Source organism: Camelus bactrianus, chromosome 19 (genome assembly GCF_048773025.1).
Source record: "Camelus bactrianus isolate YW-2024 breed Bactrian camel chromosome 19, ASM4877302v1, whole genome shotgun sequence".
In the NCBI taxonomy this organism is placed as follows: domain Eukaryota; kingdom Metazoa; phylum Chordata; class Mammalia; order Artiodactyla; family Camelidae; genus Camelus; species Camelus bactrianus.
This window is the reverse complement of record NC_133557.1, coordinates 8,002,444-8,026,695: the sequence shown is the minus strand read 5'-3', so window position 1 is coordinate 8,026,695 and position 24,252 is coordinate 8,002,444. Positions and strand designations below refer to the sequence as shown.

The following is a 24,252-nucleotide window of genomic DNA, read 5'->3' as shown; positions in this document are numbered from 1 at the left end:
ATGTGCATATGGTGGAACAAGCTCCCCCCAAATGGCTGCCACCAGTGTCTGTGTCCCCAGGGTGAGTTCCAGTTGCCTCATGCCTCTCTGGGAGGCTCTCCAAGATGAGCAAGTAGCTCTGTCCCAGGCTCCTTTCAAATTACTACTTCTGTCCTGGATCCCGAAGCATGAGACTTTGTGTGCACCTTTTAAGAGGTTATTTCCCATAGCCCTCTGGGACCTCCTGTAAGTAAGCCCCTGGCCTTCAAAGCCAAACTATCTGGGAGCTTGTCTTCCTGTGCAGGACCCCTGGGCTGGGGAGCCCGATGTGAGACTCAGACCCCTTGCTGCTTGGGGTGAACCTCTGCAATTATAGTTGTCCTCATTTATGGATCTCACACCCATCTTGTGTGGTTTCCTTCTTTATTTCTTTAGCTGTAGATCTTTTCTGCTAGATTCCAGTCTTTCGCATCAATAGTTACTCTTCAAATAATTCTAATTTTGGTGTGCCTGCGAGAGGAGGTAAGCTTAGTGTCTTCCTAATCCACCATCTTGGCCAAGCTTCATCCCTAGTTTGTTTCTAAAATTTATTTTATGCATATAACCTGTACTATATTCTGATTTCATATATCCAATAGTTTACTCCAAGGTATGCTTTAAGCAGAACAAATACTTTTCCATATTGTCCTTTGTCTTTATCTGCAGTATGTTTATACCAAACTGTTTTGTTTAATGAAGTAATGTAATTGACCTCCTTGCCTCCAATCTCATCTTTTCTCTAGGCCCCAATAGGTGTAACTTGAAAATAGAATTTAACAATTTCTTGCAGCATTAATGGTAATCTTCATTGTCTACCTAAGTTTATCTATGGAAACAAGCTTCTCTTGAGAGCTTCAGACTCTGCCCTTTATTTTGGACCTTTATTGCACTTTCTCTCAATAGAAGACCTATAATGAAAGTTGATTTCTTTGTTCCAGGTCTTCTTCAGAAGCCCTTCAGCAGTTTTTCAGATTCTTCTCTCTCACTGGCAAGGATTCAGTGTGCTGTTCCTGCTCCACCCTCCCTTGGTGGCATGTATCAGTTTTTTACTCATCAACACCCACCTACTCCTGCCTCCTGTGCTTGTCACGTGTCTCCTGCCTGGCTTGCTCACTGCTGCTTTTGTCAGTCTTAACAGCTGCCTTCTTCCATTCTTTGGCTTACTGCCTGACTTTCATGGCAGCTGCTCTGTCGTTGCCTCTCTGCCATTCTGCTCCTTCTCCTACCCTTCACCCCCACCGCTTCCCCATGTAGGTACAGTATGTCCTGTAGTGCTGGCCATTCTCAGTGTTCAGAACTAAGCTCATCACCTTCCCTGTGGTACATCCCAAAGTGATCATCCTCCTGTTTACAGTATTTAGATTCCTCTAAGTCAGATACCTGGGCCTTCCTTACCTCTGGCATCTCATTGTTAAGTCTCCAGTTCTGCCCCTGTAAACTTATCAGCCCTGCTCTGAGGTCCTCCTGGTCTGTTGGCTAGATTACTCCTGAAGGCTTTCATCAGCAACCCTCCTAACCTCAGACCACACCACTGTCTACCCTACTGTCAGTCATTGTTTTTAAAACCCGATTGTTATGGTCACCCTCCCTGTGTTAAAGCTTTTTGTGGTTCCTCAGTGTATTCAATGGAAAGTCAAAACTTCTTATTGTGGCCTACAGGCCCCTTTGTCATCTGTTCACTGCTGCTTCTGGCCTCATCTCCTGCATTTCTTTTACATATCTTCACAGACCTCAATCTTTCATGTCTGCCATTTTCACATTCATTTAGCAGATGTTTATTGAGGTCCTGTTTGATGCCTTACCTAGTTCTTTAGCCATTTCTGGAGTCAGATAGGCTTTTTCAAGCTTCAAAGACCTCTCTGCTTAAAAAAACTGTTTCTTGTTTCGACCCTTCTCTTGGCTAACTGCTTTTTGTCCTCCCAAGCTCATCTCAAGCAGTAACCCTTCTAAAAATTCCTTCTCTGGTCTGCAGTTCCAGCATCTCACTTCACTGTTAACTGACTAGCCTTATGCCAGGTGAATTTTTCAGGGTTTGGATAGTTCATTTGTGCCTCACTACTGGTTTGTGAACTCCTTGATGGTAATCTATATCTAGTCCATATCTAATCTGTCTGTATATTCTCAGTGTCTGGTGAAACAAGAAAGGAAGATCATGAACTTTGGAGTTTTAAAAGCCCTGAGTTTCAGTTCTGGTAGCCACTTAATAGGTATGTGGCCACGAGCAAATTCCTTAACCTCTGTGATCCTTAGAGTCTTCATTTGTAGAATGGAAAAACAATGTCTAACTCCTAAATTGGTTGGGGGGATTAATTGGGTTAAAGTACATAGAATGCCTAGTACAAGTGCCTACCTGCCTACCACATAGCAGGCAACCAAGGGTGTAGTTGTAAAAATAGTTTTTCTTCTTAATAATAAATAATAAAATGTTGACTGAGCAATTAGCTGAAGGAACTGAATTGAACTCTCCTTCTAGGTGCCTTTTCTCGAATCAGAGAGCTTAAACAGCTCTCGAAGAAGACCCTGGCAGAGCTTAACAGTCCTAGCTGCCATTTCTTTGTTCCTCCCACACCTGGGAGACATCCTTCAATAGTCTTTAAGCTTTTGAAAGGTCAAATAGTACTATGTAAAGAAAAGTCAGGTAGACTTGGATTTGAAATCTACTTCTACAACTACCAGCTATGTGACCATCTCTCAGTTTATCTTCAAAATGGGAGTAAGAGGAGTATCTCTCTTGTAGATGGCTGTGAGATTTAACTGAGAGAAAAGGCCAGATATTGGAATAAATATGTACCCGACCCTTGATCATATTTTATCAGTACTAATGTATCTTTGAATAGATGGACTCTGAAGGGAAGCTGTCAGAGCCTGAGTCTAAACTCTGGGGAATGTGCAGATTGGCTGAGCTCCCCTTTGCTAGTGGAAACTTCATAATATTGATTCCTTATAACATTTTTTCTTTAGCAAATGTAGGCAGCATTGTGCTTCCTGGCAAGAGCTCCTTCCAGAGCACCCTCAGCATTTCTCTTCCTCATCCATCACAAGTCATAATGTTAGGAGTTGGTCATCTTACCCTATAATTATAACTGTCTGTATCGGGATTAGGGTTGGTTGCATGTATCAGAAAATATATTTCTTTCTTGTGTATATGAAATCTGAAAGTAAGCAGGGCTGGTGTGGCAGTTCAGCAGTGTCATTAGAGAACCCAGTCTCTTTCTAGCTCTCTGTTCTGTTATCTTGAAAGTCACTTCAGGGTCTTAATGGCTGTTCCTGGGGCTCTAATCATCACATCTAAATTCTAGATTACTGGAGACAGGACAGGGAAAAAAGATGCCCACCCTCCCTTTTAAACTACCTTCCTAGAGCTCTCATAAAATACTTTTCCTTTTACCTCCTTGTTCAGAACTTAGTTACTTGTCCACACCTAACTGAGGAATGGATGTGTTCTCCTTAGTACTAGCACACAATTTTCTTTCTTTCTTCCTCCCCTTACTCTTAGGTGAAAATGGCATGTCTCTTAGGACCTCAGGGTTCATTGATGGGGAGTGTATGTCTGAGCAAGGAGTGTTTTTCTTTGGCCAGAAGCGAAAAAAAAAAAAACAACTTTCCGTAACAGATGTGTAGTATGGCTCTGATGGTTCCTTCATCTTGGGTGCAGGATACATATTTCAAATAATTCACCCCTGAAATGTGTGTAAGCATGTATAATTGATTGTTTATAAATTTAACATCCAAGGTTTCTGTGGTTCAAGAGAGACTCCCTATCCCACAAGGTAAGCAGCATGGTAAATTGTGGTAACACCAATATTAGCATCATAGGGTTGGGGAGGATTAAGTGAGAGGAGGCGATACAAAACACAGTGCAGGCTGGGCTTTGAGATGGGACAGCAGTTGTGAGTGATTTAACAGTTAATGAGCACTGCCTACCACCCACGTCCCCGCTTCAAAATTCAGACCCTCCTCATGATTCCCTGGAGAATATCTCAGATCTCTGATGCTGAATTTGAATTTTACAAACGTTTAGGAAATGTTCTTAGACACTCAAATATCAGGAAAACAATAATTGTGATTTCTCAGAACTTCCTTTGTTGTTTGTCCTAAGGCTTTTAAGAATTGCTAATGACATCTTGGTTTTCTTCTGTTATCTGAATGTTAAACTGCCCTGATTGAGTACCCTAATGTATGTGCAGTGGAAACACATTTTTTTAAGTAAGAAATATCTTTGTAATGAAAAAAGAACTGCATATTAGCCCTTTGGGTGTGGTGGGGTAGGAGAAAGAACACAGTGTGTGTGCCTTTGTGACCAATAAATTAGAGAACTACCCAGACCTTCATGACTCATCTCCCAACGCCTCCCTGCTCAGTTATTCTATACTCACATACCAAAGGCTTACGTTACGATTCACAAGTGTTTTTGAAAAAATGGAAAAATGTATAAGCTCGAGTTTTTTTTATTATTTGGCTTTCCTGAAATACATAATTCTGTCCTTACTTAGGGCACTGTTACCCTATCAAAAATAACATATAAGAAAGAAAAAGATGTCTAAAGAGCCTCCTCATTCTGTTTAACAGCTGCATAGTATTCTATTCATGAATATGCCATAATTTATTTAATTATGTCTCCCTCTCCCATTGATAAACATTTAGGTTTGTTGTTTGTTTTTTTTGTTTTTTTTTTTTTTTGGTCTTTTTGTATTGCAAACAGTGCTGCACTGAGTAATCTTGTACATAAGTCACTTTTAAAGTGTATCTGTAAAGTTCTCAAGTAGAATTGTGTCAAGGGGTTGGTACTTTAATAATTGAGATAAATATCTACAGATCGTATGAGAGTGCTTGTTCACACAAACCCTTGCCAATGTGGTGTTGTTAAAGATTTTTATATTTGCCTGTGTGATAGGTGAAAAATGATACCCCAGTATAGCTTTAATTTGGCTTTCTCTGATCATGAGTGAAGTTGAGCATCTTTTATTTAAGATGACTATTTGGTTTTCTATAAATTGTCTGTTTCATCTCTTTTGCCATCTCTTAATCTTTAATTAACGGCTGTAAAAATGTTAAAAAAAAAAAGGAGCCCTTTATGTATCAGGGAAATTAGACCTTTGTGAGTGAGTTGGAAATACTTTTAAAGAGCTCATTCTTTTAAAATATGGAGGTAGTTGTTCTAGTGGAATGGTGAAAAAGAAGCCAGATTGCCATGGAGACAACTCCTTCTAGAAATTTGGCTGTGAATTGGAGTAGAGAGAATGCTAGCTGGAGGACTGAAGTAGATTGAAAAGGATTCTTCTTTTCTTTGAGAAATTCTTAATTGTGTTTAAATGCTGTTATGAAAGGGAGGAGTTAAATCTAGGAGACGGTCGTAGGGGATCTATAGGACAAGGTTCCTAGGGGACTGAGATTCGTGGGAGGAATTGCAGAGAAGGAGGAAATTTGTAAACAAGGTGACTGTGAGTTAAGGCTGTGCCGGTCCGGTGGCTTTTGTTTTCTCTAAGGTGAAGGTAAGACCAGTAGCCAAGGATGTGAGAGGAGATGTCTGGAGAGGAGAGGAGGTTCTCTGAAATCATTGCTGTGGAGGATTGGGGGGGGGGGGGGAATGAGTAGGGAAATACAGAAAGATTACAGAAAGTGTTCAGAGTTCCACTGAGGCAGAAATAGTGGTATCAATCTTGTGGGTTGTTTGATTTTCTTAAGGAGCATTTGGCAGTCCAAGTGTAGGGCTGACAGTTGGATTAGTTCAAGATTTGGGGTTATTTTCCCCATGTAGGTGTAACAGAAGAAAAACGTAGCTAAAGAATTTAGGATATTAGCAAGGGAGTGAACTGACACCAAGTTTTCTTGGTTGTGTAGGAAGGGAAATAAAGACTGGATGAGATACTGGAAAGAACGTTCAAGGGAGGTTCAAGAGACACAAAGCCTGGAGGAGTTCAGAGAACAGATGCAGTAGACATAATAGAGTGAGAACTGTGAGGGTAAGGGTGTCGGCTGCAGAGCGGGAAGGTGGGGTTCAGTGGGAGAACTTTTCCTGGTGCTGACAAAACCTAGAGGGCAGCCATTGCCATGACCAGCCCCCAAGGAGTGGAGGGATAAGGTGGTTGGAATTGAGTAAGTCAGGGAACTCAGAGGCTTGTCTGGATGTGAATTGTGGTGACTGTCATCTCTGGGGATGTTGAACAGTCTTCCAGTAGAATATTAGGACTTTGGGGTGGGAAGAAAACTGTGAGCCACATTGCAGTGTCGTCAGAGACAAGTGAGTACCAGAAAAAGCCCTCAGGAACAATGGCTGTTAGAGCAGACTCCAGGAAGAATGGTTTGCATATGGCATCCTTGGGGACTGAGGAAGCCTGTATCCTGACAGATTTGGATACTCAGAATAGAAGACGTGGATACCAGAAGAGGAGAAGTAAAGCATGGGTGTGGCTGAAGGTTAGTCAGGCGGTCAGGAAGTCACAGGAATTTACCTGAGGGTCTTCATATTCTCTGGGAAGAATGAGATCTTCACTACGGTTTTCCTGGTTGTGATCTATGGATATATCTTGTTAGTGACATGGATCTTAAATTCTGACCTACCTCTCCCTAGTTTCTGCATGCAAGTCCTCTCCAACTTGGCACCTGCTATGCATTTGTTCTTTTCCCTTGTATCTTTTGCTTCTCTTTCTTCTGCACTTTCCTTCTTTTAGTTTTGCTTCTTATATTCATTCTGTGTAGTGAAATCTGTTTTCTTTTTAACTCTTATTATTTTTATTTATAAAAAGATGCTCTTTATCTGAAAAATCTTATAAGTACAATATAAAGAAAATAAAAATCAGAAAGTACTGTGCCAAAATGTTTGTAGGTTTTTCCTTCCGGTCTTACTTTCATGCCTATACATTCATATGCATATATACATGTATAACTTTAGCTGAGATCAAATGGTAGATTCGGTTTTGATCTGGCTTTTATTTTTAAGCTTAAAAATGAAGGGTTTGTTGTATTTTCTTAAATTCTTTGAATGTAGCGTATCAAACAGCAACAGTTATCATCTTGAATAGCAGCATGATACTAATTAGCAACTTTCCCCTTTTTTCCCCACTGTTGGATATTTGGATTGTTTCTGTTTTCCACTTAGTGAATATCTGTATATCATTTTAATCTGAGTTTCAGATTATTTACATTTATTCAAGAATAGTAACTTAGAAATGGATCAGAGAACAATGTGGACACCTTTAAGATTCTAGTGTAATCTTTCTGGAAAGGAGTTTGTTATTATAGGCTAATAGGCCTTCCCACCAGCATTTGAGTTCTTTTCATGAGACTCTTGCCAGCTTCAATATTTCATGTCATTCATCTTTTCTAATTTGGAAAGTAAGTAAAAATGTTCTCTTATTATATTCCTTTGGTTAGTGGGGATGGTCAACACTTTTTCGTATATTTTCTTAGCTGTTTTCCTCTTCTGTAAAATACCTATTTAGGTTCTTCACATTTTTCAAAGTTAGAATCTTAAAGTTATATTATTTATAAGATAAGAGTTCTTGTTTTAATCCTTTGTCTTACTTGTTACAATTTTCCCAGTTCAGTGCCTTTTTAAAAAAAGAGTAGACTTTATTTTTTAGAGCAGTTTTCAGTTCACAGCACAATTGAGCAGAAAGTATAGAAAATTCCCAAATATTCCCTGCTTCTACACACACACGTCCCCCACTGCTGACATCCTGCACATTTATTACAGTCGATGAACCTATATTGACATCTTATCACCCGAAGTCCATAGTTTACATTAGGGATTGCTTCTCGCATTATACATTCTGTGGGTTTGGAAAGATGTTTAATGACATGTATCCACCATTGTATTACCATACAGAATAGCTTCACTGCCCTTAAAGTCTCTGTGCTTCACCTTTTCATTTTGCTCTCCTCCCTAACCCAGCAACCACTGATGATTTTACTGTCTCCATAGTCTTGCCTTTTCAAGAATGTTATATAGTTGGAATCATACAGTAGGTGGCATGTTCATATTGGCTTCTTTCACTTAGTAATATGCATTTAAGTTTACCCCATGTCCCTTAATAGCTTGATAGATCATTTCCTTTTCGTACTGAGTAATATTCCATGGTCTAGATGTACTGTATTTATCCATTCACTAACTGAAGAACGTGTTGGTTGCTTCCAAGTGTTGGCGGTTATGAATAAAGCAGGTTTTTGTGTGGACATTAAGTTTTCAACTCTCTTGGGTAAATACCACGGAGTGCAATTGCTAGGATCATATGGTAAGAGTGTGTTTACTTTTGTAAGAAACCACCAAACTGCCTTCCAAGGTGGCTGTGCCATTTTGCATTCCCACAGTAAGTAAGAGTTTCTGTTGCTCCACATCCTCACCAGGATTTGGTGTTATTAGTGTTTTGGATTTTGGCCATTCTGATAAATGTATAGTGGTGTCCCATTGTTTCAATTTGCGGTTTCCTAATGACATATGTTGCTGAGCATCTTTGCATATGCTTATATGCCATCTGTATATCTTTTTAAAAAATTCTTTTTTATTGTGTTATAGTCAGTTTACAATGTTGTTTCAGTTTCCGGTGCCATCTGTGTATCTTGTTTGAGGTGTCTGTTTAGGTCTTTTGACCGTTTTTTAATTGGGTCGATACTTTTGTTGTCGTTGTTGTTGTTGTTGAGTTTTAAGAGTTCTTTATTTTGGACAGCAATCCTTTAACTGATATGTCTTTTGCAAATATTTTCTCGCAGTCTGTGGCTTGTCTTCTCCTTTTGACATTGCCTTTTGCAGAGCAGTTTTCCATTTTAATGAAGTACAGCTTATTGATTATTTTTTTAAAGGCTCCGCCTTTGGTGCTATATCTAAAAAGTCATCACCATACCAAGGTCATCTACATTTACTTCTGTGTCAGCTTCCAGGAGCCTTACAGTTTTGCATTTACATTTAGGTCTGTGATTCCTTTTGAGTTAATTTTTGTGAGGAGTGTAAGGTCTGTGTCTAGATTTTGTGTGTGTGTGTATGTGTGTGCCAAACCATCCCAGCACCATTTGTTGAAAAGACTGTCTTTGTTCCATTGTGTTGCCTTTGCTCCTTTGTCAAAGATAAATTGGTCAAATTTATGAGAGTTCTGTATGTGGGCTCTCTTTCTTGGTCCCAGTGACCTGTTTGTTCTTTACCCAGTACCACACTATCTTATTTACTATTGCTTTCTTATATTACTGTTTGCTTTTATAGTAATCCTCCAACTTTCCTCTGCTCTGTCAAGTGTTGAGTTGGCTGTTCTCAGTCTTTTGCATCTGTATATAAACTTTAGAACCAGTTTGTTGATATCCACAAACTAGCTTGGTAGGATTTTGATTGAGATGGCAACAAAACCAGACTGGGAAGAACTAACATCCTGACAAGATTGTCTTCCTGTCATTAACGTTGTTTATGATTGACTTAGTAGTGTCAATTTTTTTTTTTTATTGTTAGATAATCCGTTTTTACCTTTGTGATTTATTCCTTGTGATGTTTTACATTACCTTTATCTTTGGAAAATCCTTCCTCACCCTGAGCTCATATATTCATTTTTTCCCTTTTAAAACGTGTTTCTAAGCATTTAATTCTTCACCCCATCTGGATTTTATTTTGGTATAAGAAATGAGGTGGTGGTCTAACCTTCTTCCCCCAAATACATAGTAATTTTTCCCAAAACCATTTCCTGTTGATTTATCAAGAATAGACACACATACACACACAGTAATCAGCGTTCCAGTCTGTTTCCTAACCCTTATGGAGGGAACTGTATGCTTTCCCAATTTTAGATTATGGTCACTAGGGAACTGGTCAGATCTTGTATGGCTGTACCATGGGAAGGCCACCGGCTGAACCCAGGTCTCTGCTAGGTATGGTTGCTGGTACCAGAGGCAAATTCCTGGGATGTTTATTTTTCCATCCTCCCTTGGAGATTCTCCTGTGCCTCTTGGGGAGGCATGTCCTGATTCCGTTGGAGAATCACTACTGTATTGAATTACCTCTAGGTTGTGAGTCTGAGTATTTTGCTGCCTGACTGTTTCCCTAGTACCTAGCTTAGTAAAGGGTACAGACATCTGAATGGATGAATGAGCCACTAATACCAGCGGGAATGTGCCACGGTCCTCTGATACGGTTTGAAGCAAAATAAAGATTGAGAACACCTGTATAATTTCTGCGTTGGAGAGCATTACATTGATGCAATCAGCTACCTTCTCCATACTTGTCATTCTGAAGCCACTAAAGCTGCACATAGCAATTACTTGGGGAGCTTCTAAAAGGATTGCTGCACCCCCAGAGATGTAGTCTGGCACAGGGGCTTTTTAAAGTTCTTTGCGTGATTCTAAAGTATAGCCAAGGTTGAGAATCACTGCTCTAAAAAGTGTTATTAAGTCTTACTTATATTTGTGTAAAGATTCAATTAATTAATTGGATTCCTGGGGAAGTGTGCCAAAAGATCGATTGATCCTGTGTGTACACAGGATCACAGCTAGAAAGATTTTGCTCCTTTGATGAGTAGTTTGGGCATAGTATTATGGGACCCTTACCTAACATGACTCTCTATTTTCCAGGTCAACATGGATATCTGGTTCCTTCTTGTTCTGCTTGGCAGTGGTCTGATACATGTTGGTGCCAACAACACTACTATAGGTAAATTGCCATTTAATAGGACTAGTATTTGGAATAGAATTTCTATTTTAAATTTAGTGACCCAAATATGAAGGCCTTAGTGGTATAAAAGAAAGAGAAAATACTAAAGTTTTACTAAAATCGGTGGTAAAATAGGTGTCTTTGGAAATCCCTGAGTCATTTCATATGCTGAGGATTGTTCTGTATACCACATACTCCTTTGTTTGTTGTTTGTTTTTGAGGGAGAGAGAATTAGGTTTATATATTTATTCTTTAATGGAGGTTCTGGGAATTGAACCTGGGATCTCATGCATGCCAAACATGCACACTGCCACTGAGCTATACCCTCCCCACCACATACTACTTTAAATAAAGAGATTATGTGTTCATTCCTGGAAAGTGAAAGAAAGGAAAAAAGAATTTGTTGCTACTTGAGATTCCTGTATATTGACTCTGAGAAATTAAGTAGAGAATTCAGTTTCTCCCTCCCTTAAACAGTAGTCCTTTGGAAGTGGAGAGAGAGGGTCAACATTAAATAAAAACACGTGTATGCGCGCGCGCGTGTGTGTGTGTGTGTGTGTGTGTGTGGTCTTTGGTCTCCGAGTGTTTGAGAGTGTAGTAAGGGCTTGCTGCCTTTGTGCCTCATAACTTTTGAGCTATCAAATTCTTTGTTCAATGTTTTCTCTTTTTTTTTGGTGTTTGTAGTTTCACCTTCAGTAGGTGTTACAAGATCTATTAAAGTATCTACAGCAGAATCACCTAAAGAAGAGACCACAACTTCAAATCCTACTTCTTCAGTAACTTCTCCTTCTGTGGCACCAACATTCAGCCTAAATCTAACTCTGGGACCCACCTATGTAACCACTGTTAATTCTTCAGACTCTGACAATGGGACCACAAGAACAGTAAGCACCAATTCTGTAGTCACTACAGTTTCACCAAATGGAACATGGCTTCCCGATCAGCAGTTCATAGATGCCAGGACAGAACTTTGGGAAGGGAATGCCAGCACCGCAGCAACCACTCCGGAAACTTTCCCTCCTTCAGGTACTAGAGATGGTTTCTATTTGTTCTTTCTTTTGCTCTTTAAGTTTATTTACCGTTTTATTATTTTGGGGTTTTCTAGCCATAAAATTTCTTGAAATAGGTAAAATTGCCAAAGGAAAGTAATGAAACTTAGATACAGGGAATTCTCAGGAATGTCTGGTTAACATAGAGTTAAGAGGAAAGTAGATTCTGGAAGATGTCTTGCTTTGCATGGGATCCTTGTTAGATCGGGGAGACTTAATTATGTTAAAAGGTAGAGAAGGTTGAAAATACAAGAGAAAGAGGGGAGCTGATTGATGATGCAAGAGGCTGAAGATGAAAGGATACTGAAACTGAGTAATAGGATTACCCTTGAAAAGGAAGGGATCCATGGAGACCGTGGGAAGAAGAGTGGGGCTGGGTGTCCAACCAGTTAGATGGGAGTGGAAGGCCTGTGGCTGGGAGTGGAGTTAGGAAAAAGAGGTCAGGGAAACAGTTAAGTTGCAGTGCCAGTTTGTTCTGGGCCTCAGCCCAGCCCACTTCTCTCCTTGAATCAGTCACTGATTGAAGTGGAAGTGGCTTCCAGGATAGAATCAGAGACCTGAGTCTGAGACCAGGCTGGGTAGGGCAAGTTTCTGACCTTTTTGAACGTTAGGGTCCTGGTCTATAGAAGAAGGTTGGGGGCCCCTCAAAGGACTTCTGTGAGTAGTAAAGGAAATTGTTGTTCCTTGAAAGCTGTGTAATTGTCATTCCTTTTTCTAGCAAAAATCACTGTTCATCTTCTTTGATCTCATCCCCTTGACTCATATCTTTGTTAGACAGTGAGTGACCCTTGGTGGAATCACACATGGCCCGTGGGGGCATGTTTGCTGAACTGAGTCTCATTTGGTTACTGTAGATGACACCTTACAATTCAGACCCTATACCTGCCAGCTTTAATCCCATATTTTCCACTGTAAAGGTTATGCAGCAATTTGCAGTTAAGAGCACAATCTTCTGAGCCACAGTTCTTGAGTTTGAATCCCAGCTCTGCCATACACTAGCTGTGTGATGATAGGCAAGTTTATTTAACCTCTGTACCTCGGTTTCTTCATCTGTAAGTAAGAATGAATATTAATGATAATAGTACCTGCTTTATTAGGATTAAATCAGTTAATATGGGTGAAACGTTTACAATGGATCCTGCACATGGTAAGCACTAATTTTAAGTGTTAGGCATTATATTAAGTTTCATAGAAGTAACTTCTATGAAATAGCCTATGGATTTTTTTAAGTAGGTTCTGTTTTATGTTTTACCAGTGAAGGAATTTTATGATGATGAAACTGTAACCTGTAACTTAGGGAGTGTTTTTTAAAGTATAGATCATGACTGATTCATGAAATCAGTGGTCCACCACAAATCTGTGTGTATCTGTGTTAATGGATGGTCCTATTCCATTTCTATTCTTTGCATGTTACATATATTATTTTGTAAAACTTTTTTCAGTTATATGCAAACACATAGTGAATAATGGTACAGATGTACTTCTTTCTATAAATTATGGCCATTGCTTAGAGAAGAAAAACAAAATAACCTGTACAAGCTGAATTAGTAAATGGAAAAGGTGAGTCTCACATAGGCCTGACTGTCTTTCACAGCATATGTTCTTAACTTCTATTCTGTCCAGTCTTTCATTTACCAATTCTGTAAGCTGACCAGGATAATTATCTCCTTTTAGTAGATGCTTAAATTAAGACTGTAGAGGTTAAATGATTTGCCTTAGATCTAAGGCAAGTAGATCTGTCAAGTAACGGGTTGGGCCTATTTCTCACTTTTGTGGTCTTTCCATACTGCTGTTAGGGAACTGCAGAGTTTTCTGTCGTCTCTCGTGGTTTCAAATTATGCTCTGGCTGAGAAACCAGTTATTTATAGTTAACACATTTCCTATCTCAGAGGAGATGAGACTGTTTCACTGGTGACTTTTATTCAAGATCAGTAAAAGGAAAACTTCATTGTATGTCAGGATGTCACACTCTGAAATCCAAATTCTTCTCATCACTACCATTTTACCAATTCTCCCGTAATTGTTACATCATAATTTTTGGTAAAATCAGTATTTGATGTTTTATGTTACTATGACTATGTAATATTATTTCCTGCTGAGCTGTAGGTATAATGTGGTTATTTTTTCTTTCTTATACAATTTTTTTTCTGGATTTAATAATTGCCTTGTATTTTTTTGTTTGGTTTTCTATTTGCTGTTGCTGTCCAGTTCTTCCCACACTTTCCATAGCCTCGTAATACAGGTTTCCACAAAGTCAGACCTGTTAGATAATTGTTATTTCTTTTTTACCTGGAGATCTTCCTCCTGAGCCCTCCGCTGTCATGTCTTAGTCAGGTCTAGGCTAGTTGGTCACCGGGGCTGCTGCTCAAGTGTCAGCCTGTGATTTCCCTTCTTTCTTGTTCTGGAAATTCCCTTTGCTGCTTCCTGGCTTCCATATTGTCTTTTTTCTTGGATTACCCCATCATTTGGTAGAAATGTCGCCAAGTAGCTTCCTGAGAAAGAGGTCCATGGGAGGTAAATTGCATGAGACCTTACATGTCTAAAGATACCTTTAAGGGTGTGTATAGAATTTGAGGAAATATTTTTTTCCCTAGAATTTTTAAAGCATTGCCCTAACTGACTTCTAATTCCTAGGCTTAGAGGCTGCTGTCCTGATTCCTAATTCTTTGTGTGTTTTTTAAGATCTTCATTGTTGGTACCCTGAAATTTCATAGAAATGTCTTGATGTGGGTATTTTTCATTCATTGTGTTGGGTACTTGATAGGACCTTTCGAGCTTTAGTCTTTCAGTTCTGGAAAATTTTTTTACATTCCTTCAAAAATTTTCTTCCCTGTTCCATTCTCTCTGTTCTCTTCTAAAACTCTTACTATTTGGATATTAGATATATCCTGAATTCTTTAATCTTAGTTTTTCTTTCCTGTTGACCTTTGCTTTGAGTCTTTCTCTTTTTTAAAATAAGCAAGTATAAAACATACGTATGCATACATACACATGCATACCTTTTTTCTTTCACTTATAACACAGATGATTAATATACAGTGTACATTTCTACATTTTATTTCTTTCGATTACCCTATAGTAAGGAGCTGCTTCATTGTGTGGCTTTACCTTGACGTGTTTATCCCATCTCCCCTATTAGCCAATGTTAAGGTTAGAGTACTCTTACAAATAATAGTTTGTCTATTCAAGCATATATGAGAATATAGGTAGGATAAATTATTTTAAGTGTGTATTTGTAAGTTTTAATTGGATATTGCCAGATCTTCTCTATTGGGAAATACGTTCTTGTAAGCTATGTGTCAGAGTGCCTGTTTCCCTACACGTTTCTTCAGTGCAGTAAATTATCAAACACCTGGATCTATGCCAGATTGACAGGTGAAAATTAATATCTCAGTGTAGCTTTACTTTGCATTTCACTGAGTGAGGTTGAACATCTTTCCATATTTGGAAGGATCATTTATATATTTTTTTAGAACTCTGTTGATATCCTTTACCTGTTTTTCTTATTAGCATGTCAGATTTTTCTACTCATTTGTAGAAGCTCTTTAATGTTAGGGAAATGAGCCCTTTGCCTACTTGGGATAAGATTGCAGATATTTTTCCCAGTTGGCCATCTAGCTTTTTTGTGTTGCAGAAGCTATCATTATCGATTTTTAATTTTTTTAATTAAAAAATTAATCAGTTTTAACTAAATATTTTCTAGATATTAGATCATATATAGGAAGGCATTCCTTACTCTAGTATTATAAAATAATTTTCTTTGTTTTTCTTCTAGACCTTTATGGTTTCGCCTCTGTGTGTGTATGTGCACGTGTGCTTAAATCTTTGATCCCTCTGGAATTCATTCTGATGTTAAGTGTGAGCTATGGATCTATTTTTTTCTGAAATGTTTAATTTTCCCCAGTACCCTTTAATGAATAATCTATTCTTTCTTCACTAATTTGAAATGCCACCTTTATCATATATTGATTTCTGATATGTATTTAAGTTCCCATGTGTATTTGAGTTCTCTTTCTGGGCATTTGTATCTTTATTAATCTTTTTCTCTGTCCATGCACAGAACCCTACTGTTTTAATAATTGTAAGTTTATAAAATACTTAATATCTGATAAGGTGAGTCATCCCTTGTTAATCTTATTTTTCAGAATTTTGCAAGCAATTCTTGGTTATTTTTCTTCATGAATGTTAGAATAACTTGTATAGCTGGAATAAAGTTTTTATTGATCATGTTAAGTTTATAGATTAACAGGGACAGTTGATATCTTTAAGTTTTTTATCCAGGAATGCTGCATATTCCATTTGCTGGAGTCTTTTATTTTGTATTTCTTGAAAGTGTTTTAAAGCTTTCACCATTTGTATTGCACATGTTTTGTTCAGCTTATTTCTAGATATTTCAAAGATTTTTCTTTTTATTTTATTGTTTTTCTTTGTTTTTTGTTAGTACAGATGGAGTGTTGTATCTTCTAACTGGCTGTTGTTGGGAATATGAAACCTACTTATTTTTTTAAAATGACATGCAACATTGTTTTTGTTTTAGTGTACAACATAAGGCCATTGATTTTGGTAGGTATATTTTATACTGGCCGTCTTAGTTTCTTTGGTGTTTGACATACTTTTCTTCAGTTATCGTAAGTCTTCAAATCATCTCATTCGCAAATATCTCTTCCAGATTTTCAGATCTCTTTCTTCAGTTTAAATGGATTAGTGAATACCTGCAGAACAAAGTTAGACAACAATGGTAAAGGTAGATAGCCTTGTTTTGTACCTGACTCTAAGGAGGATGCTCTCAGTGGTTTTTCATTAAATATGATGCTGACTCTTGGGTTGAGATAAACATATTTATCGTATTCAGGACTTATCCATTTATTCCTATTTTAAAGAGCATTTATGTCAAGAGTTAATGCCAGTTGCCTCTTGCTCATCATCAATGAGCAAGATCTGTGTGATTTTTTTTTTTTTTTATCATTTCCTATGGTGAATCATATTAATAGATTTCCTAATTTTGAACTATTTACATTCTTGCAAAAACAGCTCAACTTGGTCCTGTATTTTGTTTTGTTTTGTTTTGTTTTGTTTTCTTTGGGGAGGGTAATTAGATTTATTTATTTCATAATGGAGGTACTAGGGATTGAACCCAGGACCTCCTGCATGCCAGCCATGTACTCTACCACTGAGCCACACCTTCCCTCAGTCCTGTATTTTTCCTGAAAGAACTGTTGCAATTTGTTTGATATTATTTTATTTTGAATTTTTCCATTGATATTCATAAGTTATTTCTAAATGTGATTGGTATGTGTGTTTCCTTTGTATGTATGCTGTTGTCAATAAATTTTGTCAGTATTTTGTTTTGCTTCATAGGAAGAATTGAAGTTTGCCTAGAAAATTGCTTTTTGTTCAGGTTTTCAAACTTACCTAAATGGAATTGAGGAAAAGTCATCCCTTAGGGTTAATTTCTTACATAGCTATGAATATTTCTGGTTTTATATATTTAAGGGTTTTTTTCCTATTTAGGTTGACTAACCAAATATCTATTTCATGATTTGTTACTTTTTTCTTCCAAAGAACCTGCTATTGTATATTTATGAGTTCTGTCATTTTTCAGTTTTTATTTCCTTAATTTCTTTTATTCTTTCTTCTTGTTTTCTCAGACTTATTTTGTACTTTTTCTGTCTTCCTCAACTGAAAACTTCATTTATTTTCATTCTTAATTAATATGTATTCAATGTTACGGTTTTTTTTATAAGCACAGCTTTAGCCATATCCCATAAATGTTCCTATAGGTAGTTGTATTTGTTAGGGTTGGTCTAAGCTGCTCTGACAAAGACATACCAAGATTCGTTGACCACTTAAATCACTGAAGACACAAAAGTGTCTTTCTCCCCAACTTTCACATTCCAGGGGTAGACAGGGAGCTTTGCTGCATTAGAGACCAAGTTGGGTTTCTGCTTTTTTGGTTTGTTTTGTTTGTTTTGTTTTGTTTTGCCATCCTGATGGTTGCCCTCATCTGCCTGGTCAGAGATGGCTCTCATCATTGGGTTCTGGTTCTAGTCCCTGGGAAGGAGGAACAGAGAAAATAGGTATGATTTCTTTCCCAAAGAATGTTACCTGAAAGTTACTCTCATCACTTTTGCTCACATGCCATTGACTGGAATTCTTCATATGACTACACCTAGAATCTCAGAAGTGTAGCCTCTAACTGGACAGCTTTGTGCACGGCTTAAAAAAAGTGTGAGGGTGGTTCTATACCAAAGGCAAGAAGAAGAGGAGAAAGATATTGGGGGAGAGTTGGTAGATTCTGCCACAAGTGTGGTTTGTTCTTTTTTAAGGTATTTTGCAGTTTGGTTTTGACTGTAATTTTCAACTGTTTTCTTACCTTGTTGATTTCTAGTTTTATTGCATCATGATAAAAGAATATTGTCTGTATTGTTTTTGCTACAAGGAATTTATAAGGGTTTATGGATATTCTATAATCCTTTGTAAAGTTTCTCTCTGTAGTATATATAGAGTTTGCTCTATACCAGTTAGAGTGTATTATCTATTATCGTTTTGGTCTTTTGTATTTTTAACTTAATTTTGCCCTGTTGCATTTTAATGGACTAAAAAATATGAAGACCACAAGTATCACTGTGTTTATACTTCTCTTTGTGTTCCTGTACTTTTTGTGAATATTGATGCTGCATTGTTTTTAGACTCGGAGAAGGACCAACCACTGGTAAAAGTTAGTGAATCTAGGCAGGCTTGTTTCCTAGTTGTTGGAGGGTACTTCATTCTAGCTCCAACACATATAAAGGGGAAAATATCCATATTCCTAGAGCTTATTTTGTCTTGCCTTTGATTGAATAATAATGTTTTTCTTTAATCTGAGTGAATGTTTCTATTTTTTACTTATTACACAGGTAATTCTGACTCGAAGGACAGAAGAGGTGAGCCATTCACCTTATGCCTGTTGTCCTTTTCACAGTGACAGTATCTGTTGTGTTTCCTCTGCTCACAGTCTGTGGTAACCTTGTGCATCTTTGGCTGTTGTGTGTTTACTTTTCCTTAAGTTGTTTACATATTAACATCATGGAGAAGAATAACAGAAACAAGTATTCATTATGTTTTTAAATGTAGATTACAAATTCTGAAAGCTATGATGTATCATAAACAGTTGCATCTTACTTTATCACGCTACCTTGTTAATATTACTCTTTGGTGATACTAGGCCATAATTTCTATGCCATCGTTAATTTCTAATTTCTAGGCCATAGTTACCATTAAACATCCTAGCTTTGTGTTGTTTTTTCTCAGTCTATAAAATGTCAACCTTTTGTCACTTTATACGGATTTTCGGCCCTCTAGCGTAAAGTCCCTGTGGCTGGAGATGCTGCGTCGGTGGTCTGATAGGCAGGACCGCTGAATCCCTGGTCACAGGAGAATAGAGCAGACAGGTACTCACGTGTAGAAGCAGCACATTTTGCTTAGGATAACGGTAAGGCTACCAACAAAGACTGTAAGATAGGTAGATCATCTAACTGTCTAAGAACTGGTCATTGCATTTGAGCTTGGAAAATGTTAATCTGTGAAGCAATTTTTCTCATTTTGATTTCCTATTTTATCAAGTCAGACTTTTTGAGATTCTTTTTCTTATTCCAGTACTTAACCATGCACAATTTTTCCTGCATAAGTAATGGTACACTTGAAGGTTTATAAAGTCCCATTAAATAGGGAACATTTGAATCAGAAAAGGAGATACTCTGTACAGCAACTGCTCTTTAATTTTAAAAAATTAAAAATAAAAAAGAGAAGTAGGTACGCTAACCCTTTATATGTTGTCCATCTGCCACTGTATTTGGTGAGGAACAGTGAGGTGTTACGCTGTGTACAGGTTTCCCTGGATGTTCCAGCTCTCACTTTCTTAAACTCAGGAACTAGATTTGATTAATGTAGCATCCTTGCTGATCACGTTCACTTACCAGATTCTGACTATCAAATGTAGAATTTAATAGATTTATATATATACTTATATATTTTCCCTGTTTTACCTAGGTAACTAATATGGATTTGAGTAGCTTCAATATTATGATTAAAAAGAAATAAATTACTTACTATTATTTAGATTATTATTAATTGTGACATACTAATATAATAAATCTTTTTAAGTTTACAAAATAATTTTGTATAAATGCCTTTGATCAAACAGGAAAATGAAGAGGCATCCATATTCTGAGCAGTCTCTAAAGCCTCATGTGTGATGATGATTTTACCAGAGCATATATTTAGGAGTATCGCTGTAAATTTTTAGTTCATATTCTAATTTTAAAGCCAAGTGCCTTTTGAGAAGTGAGGCTATTGTTTTGAAACATTTGCATTATAATATGTTTTCTAAGCAAATGATGTCTTATCCAGATGAATGAAGGGCTATAAATTCGAAATGCATTCCAAATTATTTTAGTAGAGCCAGTCTTTTCCTAATTTTGAAAAATATAAATAATATAAAATTTACCATTTTAACCACACAGTTCAGGGCCATTAAGTACATTCACATATTGTGCAACCACATCAGCACCATCTATTTCCAGAATTTTTTAATCGTCCCTGGCTAAAACTCTGTAAACCATTAAGCAGTAACTCCTCATGTCTCCTTCCTCCAGCCCCTGATAACCAGTGTTCTACTTCATGTCTCTAAATTTTTCTGTTCTATATGGGATAGAATTTAAATGGAATCATACAATATTTGTCCTTTTGTAATCAAGTTTTCGTTTAAAATTTTACTGGTGTTAATTTGGGTGATTTCTGTAACATATAGTAATGTATTAAATCTGGTTCTGGCATTATCTACCAAGTACTCTTCACCATGAAGTCAGTAGTCATGAGCATACTCTCCAGTTGTTTAGTCTTCACTAGTTTTACATCTCAGTTCTATTAGTTTTGTTCTAGGGGAAACAGACTCTGAGACAAAGATTCTCATGCAGCACCTTTGAGGCAATGAAGATGAAGGCAGTAGAACTGGATGGAGGGATGTAAAAGATGCCATATAGTCAGAGCAAAAGCAGCAATGACATCAGCTAATCCCACAGGAAGCTCTGGAGGTGGACTGGGGTGAGGGGAACCTTTCCCCTGGGCTTGGTTACTCTCTCAGGCCAAGGGCAGTTCCTAGGGAAGAACTTGACTGAGAGCTGTTAGCCATTAACCCTCCCAGCATCTGGACAGGTAGACTCTTCGGTCCTGAAGGAGAATCTGTAACGTCTACTGTTGTTCCAATGAAGTTTGAGCAAAATAGTGATGCATGCTCCCATTCATGAGTAGAGTTCCCCATCAAAGAAAACGCTGTTGAATGATTTTGATACCTGTATTAAGGCCGGGGAAGTGAGGGGCATAGTGGAATATTTGGGGAGGTAGTATATTCAGTGGTTAAAACTGGGCTCTGGTGCGAGACCATCTGAGTTTGTGTGTTGGCTCTACCAGTGACCAGCAGGGCAGGGTAGATATTTAATTCCCTGTGCCTCTCTATGCCATCTGCAAAGTAGAATGGGAGCAAATTTCCTTCATAGGGTTGTTGTGAGGAATGAAGTAGCACTGAACTAGTGCTTGGCCTAGTGCTAGGTGGGCATGAAGCAATTGCTAAGCACCTCCCACGACTACTCTGACTGTCATTGTTGATTAGGTAGGAGACTGAGGTGGTCAGTGATCTCAGTCATTCAGCTGGAATGTGTGGGAAAGGGCACTGTAGGCCTCCCAGGGCAGGGTTATCTTGTAGCTTAACTACCACGGTTGTAGACATCAGCTCACCCTCTGCCCTTGTACCTTTTAAACAAAATTCTGCGTAAATGTGTCTCATCCTACTTTTCATTATAACAGTTTTCCAAATTACATTTTTCACATGAAGACCTTATAACTGGCATTTGTTACATAGCAAGAACATAGGATAAAGCTGTTCTGATCCCACTTTATTTTAGATGTAATCATTTCTATAACTGGGTTTATTAAAAATTCTAGAGTAGTACACTCTTTTTTTAACATTTTTTATTGAGTTATAGTCATTTTACAATGTTGTGTCAAATTCCAGTTTAGAGCACAATTTTTTATACATGAACATACATATATTCATTGTCACATTTTTTTTTTGCTGTGAACTACCACAGGATCTTGTATATATTTCCCTGTGCTATACAGTATAATCTTGTTTATCTATTCTACATACACCTGTCAGTATCTACAAATTTTGAAATCCCAGTCTGTCCCTTCCCACCCCCACCCCCTTGGCAACCACAAGTTTGTATTCTATGTCTATGAGTCTGTTTCTGTTTTGTATTTATGTTTTCGTTGTTGTTGTTGCTGTTGTTGTTGTTCCACATATGAGCAATCTCATATGGTATTTTTCTTTCTCTTTCTGGCTTACTTCACTTAGAATGACATTCTCCAGGGACATCCATGTTGCTGCAAATGGTTATGTTGTCATTTTTATGGCTGAGTAGTATTCCATTGTATAAATATACCACATCTTCTTTATCCAGTCATCTGTTGTTGGACATTTAGGCTGTTTCCATGTCTTGGCTATTGTAAATAGTGTTGCTGTGAACACTGGGGTGCAGGTAGAGTAGAACCCTCTTAATATTTGTGAAGGAGTCCTCAAAAGCTATGGGGTTGTAGAACCAGGCAGGATAAACATTGTACTGCACCTTAAAAGTTTCTCAGCTCTCAGATCACCTGCTGTCCCTGGCTTTCTCCTTCAATACTTTGCTAGAGTTGGAGTCTAGAAAGGGGTTGACATTCTCGTTGAAGAGCTATTTGGGGATTATCATAGTAAATGACGTTATTATATAAACTCCACTTATGATGGCTTTCCCTAAGTACCTTTAATAATATATTCATTCAGCACCTATTCGGTGCTAAGGAGTCCAGAAAGAAAAAACAGAAAGGTTCCCTGTCTCGGGGAAGAAACATGTGAACACCAAGAATCAAAGTCCACACAGCTATGTTCTATTGGAAATACCATACAAAGTGCCTTGAGGAGAGCTTAAAAGACTCATTATACCTGGGGAATTGGAAGGAGGCGTGAAGGCGAGTTTGGGGCAGTTTAAGTCAATGTAGTAAGGGAAATGAAGATGCACTGCATAGGGTCGAAGTAAAGGAAACATGAAAGAGCAAGTCATGAGTTTGAGGAGCTGTGCCCAGTTGATGTGCTTGAGGTGGGAAGTGGTCAGGGGCAGCCTCAGTGGCAGTCATTGAGCTCGGGAGTCACCTGCCGATGTTAAGAAGGAAGTGGCATGGTCAGATTTTTGTTTTAGAAAGATAACTCCTGAGGCCCTAGGGAAGATGGATGGGCATAAAAAAATGGTAATTTGGCCCAAGACAACGGTGATTGGGTTCAGCCCAGAGGTTTGGGGTTCTTGAGGAAATTGATGACTTTTGCTGTTTTTAGACCACTTAACAGCTTACAAGGAAGTGCTTAAAACATTACAGCTCTGCCTCTGAGAGTTGATAAATACGTCTACCAAAAAGTGTAGAGACAAGACCAAAAATAGCTTTAGGAATTGAGGCTAGCGGAGTATGACTTTTACTTCATTGATTATTTTTGCAGTTGATCGAGATACGTCTGCATCCTTGGGTGACTCACTTGTCTACATGTGAGCCCTTAGAATGATGTAACCCTTTGTTTTCTTGGAAAAGGGATATAAGCAAATGGACAACTGTTGTACCAGAACACCATATTAGTACTTTTAAAATGCTACCCCCTGGCCTGAGTCTAGGAAGTGAACTTCTGTTAGAAAGGATGATTGGTGAGTGGGGCCTGGGAGTGGGGGCAGCAGGGAATGGGTCACGGTCACTGTTCCTGCCTTGCCCGCATCATATGTCGCCACCACTCCAGAGGGCCCTGAGATGACAAGGCTAAGCATGATGAGATGATGAGTCTGTCCACTTTAGGAGGAGCCTTCAGAGGGTGACTTCATCCTGAGCCTGACTCAAAGCCTGAGATTTGACGCAGGGAGCTGTAAATTCCCTCATGTTTGCTTAATAGATCTGTGACTCCTTCCTTCACGCAGATGTAGGGACATCTTTACTATCTGCATTGTCTTTAACCGCATCCAAAATGTGAGTGTAATTCAGATGTCAGGAGGTAAAATCAGACTTTTATGATAGAGTACTGTTTTGACATGAAAGCTTGGGGAACTTAAAATGTTGTTTTTCCAACAAACAAACAAATTCATAGAAAAAGAGATCAGATTTGTGGTTACCAGAGGCAGGGGGTGGCGAGAGGATAAATAAGTTCTAGGACTGTAGTGTACAGCATGGCAAGTATGATTAACACTGCTGTATGTTAAATGTGAAGGTTAAGAGAGTAAATCCTAAGTTGTGTGAGTTCTCATCACAAGGAAACAGTTTGTTTCTATTTATTTAATTTCATATCTATGTCAGAACATGGATGCTCTCTAAACTTACTGTGATGTATGTAAGTCAGATCATTATACTGTACACCTTAAACTTTCTGAATTTCACTACTCTTGGTACCTCATATAAATGGAATCATACAGTATTTGTCTTTTTTTTGACTGGCTTATTCACTTAGCATAGTGTCTT

At 38.1% G+C, this 24,252-nt stretch overlaps 1 protein-coding gene across 4 annotated transcripts in view; it reads left to right on the top strand.

Annotated features, from left to right (window-relative positions):
- PTPRA (protein tyrosine phosphatase receptor type A) overlaps positions 1-24,252 on the top strand; it is a 115,854-nt gene that overhangs the window by 46,254 nt on the left and 45,348 nt on the right. For 3 of the 4 annotated variants that reach the window (XM_074347013.1, XM_074347015.1, XM_074347012.1), the window contains exons 3-5: positions 10,564-10,642; positions 11,327-11,668; positions 18,588-18,614. In XM_074347013.1, the coding sequence (XP_074203114.1) occupies positions 10,564-10,642; positions 11,327-11,668; positions 18,588-18,614 (448 nt within the window). The remainder of the gene's footprint in view (positions 1-10,563; positions 10,643-11,326; positions 11,669-18,587; positions 18,615-24,252) is intronic. The other variant, XM_074347014.1, reaches the window with a different exon arrangement.